Source organism: Photinus pyralis, unplaced genomic scaffold, assembly GCF_008802855.1.
Source record: "Photinus pyralis isolate 1611_PpyrPB1 unplaced genomic scaffold, Ppyr1.3 Ppyr1.4_LG7, whole genome shotgun sequence".
Classification (NCBI taxonomy): Eukaryota; Metazoa; Arthropoda; class Insecta; order Coleoptera; family Lampyridae; genus Photinus; species Photinus pyralis.
Window position 1 is genome coordinate 4,338,213 of NW_022170738.1, and position 4,495 is coordinate 4,342,707.

The 4,495-nt window shown below is 35.4% G+C and overlaps 1 protein-coding gene across 1 annotated transcript; it reads left to right on the top strand.

The window, feature by feature from the left end:
• Positions 1-506: 506 nt before the first annotated feature.
• LOC116175479 (protein Tob1-like) lies at positions 507-3,857 on the top strand. The gene is made up of 2 exons (XM_031493615.1): positions 507-1,379; positions 1,460-3,857. Exons 1-2 carry the CDS (start codon positions 634-636, stop codon positions 1,839-1,841), a joined length of 1,128 nt encoding a protein of 375 aa, XP_031349475.1. The 5' UTR covers positions 507-633; the 3' UTR covers positions 1,842-3,857.
• The last annotated feature ends 638 nt before the right edge of the window (positions 3,858-4,495 follow it).

Below are 4,495 nucleotides of genomic sequence, written 5' to 3' on the forward strand. Positions count from 1 at the left end.
TATCCAAAAATTGAGTCTGCAAAACCACACCTACGCCTAATCGCCAACACTAAAGAATCCATATAAAATCGATTAGTATTTAGCAATTGAGTAAGTAGTAGGTAACAAACCCACATACTCATAAAATATGGCATAATCGATATCATCAATTGAACGGTTTCGTAAAATACGTATTTTTATTTTTCTGTGGGTTTCTATGCGTATGCGACGTTAATTTTCTAGACTATTAATACTCTCATTCAAAATAAGACTGGAATAAGAAAATTGTTTCATTCGAATCTTGGAGCAAGGATGCCATTGAGGCCCAGTCTTGCGTAGACGGTAGAAACCCTCAGGATCAATACACGCAGTTCGCCCTCATAACGAATATATAAAACTGGGTCGCACCCAAACATCCAGGCTGACACAGATCTGAAAATCCAGCTCGCTCATCTGCTCTTACTTTAATGATTTTATTATTGTCAATTTTTTGTTCGTTATCGTTTTCATTGTTCCTTTTGTTTCAGATCACGTACCTTAATTTCGAAACTCGCAACGTTTTAGATAATTACACGTTAATGAATTCAATGTTTTATTATTAAAAAAAAATCAAGTTTTTCATAACCGAATAACGAAACGTAAACACTCACTACAATGCATATAGAAGTACAAGTAGCACTAAACTTCGTCATTTCGTACCTGTACAACAAACTCCCGCGACGAAGAGTGAACATATTCGGAGAAGAACTTGAAAAAGCCTTAAAAGACAAATTTCAAGGACATTGGTATCCAGATAAACCGTTCAAAGGTTCCGCGTTCAGATGTATAAAAACCGGCGACCCAGTTGATAAGGTGTTAGAACGAGCTGCTCGAGAAAGCGGCGTGACCATTCAAGACATTTTGGAAAATCTTCCCCAAGAATTAGCGGTATGGGTTGATCCAGGTGAAGTCAGTTATAGAATCGGCGAGAAGGGGGCAGTTAAAATTCTGTTTAGCGAGAAAGGCGATCCCCAAGACGAAAGCTCGGCCGATAGAGAAGTCACCAAGACATTTAACCCAGAAGCTCAATGTTTCAAACCGATCGATTCAGTTAGTTCGAGTTTAAGTAATCTAAGTTTATCTCCAAAATCTTCACCGTTTACCTCTCAAGCTGCAATTACAACTCCACAAGTACCTGCTAATAGTATTGTCCAAAATGCAAACCAAAATATTAACCATCTTTCGTCGCCCTCGTCCGCACCGTCGCCGACCTCCGTAGGAAACTCGTACAAGGGATCTCCGTCGCCCGTCCCTTCCTTTATTCCGCGAACGACAACGCCGCTCACATTTACTACGGCCACCTTTGCTCAGACCAAATTTGGAAGCACTAAGTTGAAGACCAGTAGCAAGAGAGCAAACAGGTATGTTATACCCCTTTTCTAATATACGCGCGACGCGTCGCACTGTGTAGTTCGGGAACCAATTACTGTCTTTCTTACAGAATGTCTCCTACGGAATTTTCAAATTACATCAAACAACGTGCTATGCAACAACAAATGCATCAACAGCAGGCCCAGCACCATTCTCCGGGAGGTCGAGCGCTCTCCCCGGATCCCTCGGCATATTATTATTCTCACGGTCCATACGCGCACCAGTTCCCCCATCGCTCCATGTTTGAGTCTTCCAATCAGTTCCTTAGCGCTGATCTGTATCCAGGCAAATTACCTTTTGATCACACACCTCTGGGATCGTACTATCCCAACAATGCAACAATGGGTGCCCCAACAACGACGCCCAATACTCCACAAGATAGTAATAAATTGTTAGATAATTGGCCGTATCCCTCTGCGGGCCAATATCAGCACCTCTTGGTGGCCAACTGAGGCCTGTCTTAGAGTTGTTTATCATTTTCTCGGTTATATGCAGTTACTTATTCATTAGTTACCATGTGGTGCTATCAATTGTGGTGCGAATTAATCAATTTTGATAACACGCATTGTGGTATCGAATGTGTTTTAGCCGTAGTAGTGATTAACGTTAATTTCTTAATAAAATGAATCCCAGCTTGAAACTTGATAGTTCTTTTTATAAAACTTTAGGTATAGACTAGATGTTTCTTACTTTATATATGGTGTTTACAGTATTCTTATAGAGTAGTACGTTTTCTAAATTTTTTATAAATAATGTATTTTTTATTTTTGTAAAAAAAAGAAGCTCAAGCTGTCATCTAGTCCCAGAGATTATTATACATGTTCTATTTAATGTTGTAGGCATATCATGGCCGGTTTTATAAACTGCGTGGCCGAGATAATAAAAGAGGTCCCTTGTTCTGTGTTATTTTTTAAGTCAGTATTGCTAGTGCATGCCATAGCCTGAGTTAAATGCTGGGTTCCTAGATGCTTCCTCCTCCAAAGCTACAAGCTATTTTATACTGCTTCAATTTTGTTACACTTTATTTTTTCACCATTGTATTAAATTGTATAGATTGTTAAATACAATATATATTTTGTTAATAGTTTGATTGCACTTGGTTATTTTATATGTACCTGACTGACATTGTTAACTATCTTTGTAGATCAATTGTTCTCTAGCCAATTTGTTACCTAATTAGGAAATTTATAAGGGATGATTTGGAGAAGTGATTTCAAAAATCATTATCTGTAAACGTTTTCTACTATCTATTTGTAAATGCAAATGGCTTGTCACGATTATAAATCACAATCAAAATTGTTTGGGCTGTAACATTATGCAATTGGAAAATCCACGTCACAAGTCTAATGGTACTTCATTGTAAAACTGTAGTTAATATGATAAGCACGTGTATTAATTTATTGGATGAATATTCTCCTTTAGTGATAAAGTATATTTTTTCTAAGGAATAAAAAGAGAGGCGCTTATAAGTTGTAGGAGTTTAAATACGGGACGTGTTTGCCTTCTTAGATGGTTGTAAAGAGTTTTTCAACGGTGTCAGCGTTACCTGTTAGTCTTTAGCTAACGCGGAAATAATTAATTCTTTCATTTTTTTAATAAGATCACATGTAGACAATTTGGAAGAGTTACCCAACAATTTAGGCGCATATCAATGGGTTTCGTTAATCCAAATTAAAGTCTTAAAATTAAAATGAAAGGGATATATTTCGGTAGCAAGACGTAAGTTACAAAATGTATATGATTCAAATTATAGATTACTCAATTATTTTATATACTTGCTTGTACGTATTTGCATTTTATCTATCTAAGATCTGTATATAATCGTAGTTAACTTGTTGTTCATGTATCTTTGTAACCGTGTAGCCTCATTAGGGTATGGTACAGATAAAAACACAGTTCTGTAGCAATTTTTTATAGTTCTATTTTGATGAATTTTTACAGTTTCGCAAGTGGTCGCAGTAACATTGTGTACCGAGCCAACTAATGTAGTAGTATAATTTTGTAAACAATGTGGGTCATATATGATAATATAAGTAGGTATATAATGTGAAATTGTCGGGAACAGCGAATGGTAATTACATATTGGCTCGCAATGTTGGTTACCACTTGCTATGTTATTTATTATTACGGATACAATATTAAGTAGGGACTGAAGCCCAAAGGAATGTGATGGCTCTTTTTTACTATTATAGGTAGCTAGGCTAGGGAACTTGCGACAGGATCGCTTTAATCCTTCGGTTAAGGATTAAAGGACCAACCTGCGCAGGCCTACATATTGTGTATGTCGCTACTATCTGTGTTAGTTTGTTATATCTCTATCTAAAGTCGTAAAGTTGTAGTTATCTACATTGATATAGTGAGAACGGATTTTTCCATCCCGTTATAAAATAAATATGTGTATAATAGTCTATAATTTTTCATATTGTTGTACGATTTTTAAGTTTATATTAAAATGTTTGTGCATTCATGATACGCTTTTTCTTCAATAAATATCCTTTTTTATATTTATCAGTACTTTGAATTTACAACTGTCGCAATGTAGGTCACGGTCAAGGAGAAAATCAATATTACTAACCCTACTCATAGTCATAAAAGGGACGAAAAAACATCCAAGTTAACATATTTATATATACTTTAAACGTCGTTACCCAATTGGATTTTGCTTATTTATAAATTTAAAGAATAACAGAGACTCCAAGACTCCAGCAAACTTATAAATTTTTGATTTAAAATAAATTTTTAGTAATTAGTAAACAATTATAACCTTACATACTCGTATATATTTTAATTATGCTACCTTGAATTTTAGATTGGGGACTTTTTCTTATTTTGCGATTAATTATTTCCTCAATAATTCCCGGTATGTTTCCATTATGAAGTACAGACATGCAAATGACAACGCGAGTGACAACGTTTATCAATATTACACTAACCTACAATAATTAAAGAAGTGGATAATATATTCCCCATAGTACCACGTTTAAATTTGGCTAGAACTTACCTATATAGTTTTGAAAAATAAACTTCAGTTAGGTAGGTACCGGTGAGTTACAAAATATGTTTTAGCTGGATAAAAACAAGTGATTTGTAAACTGCAATGCATAAG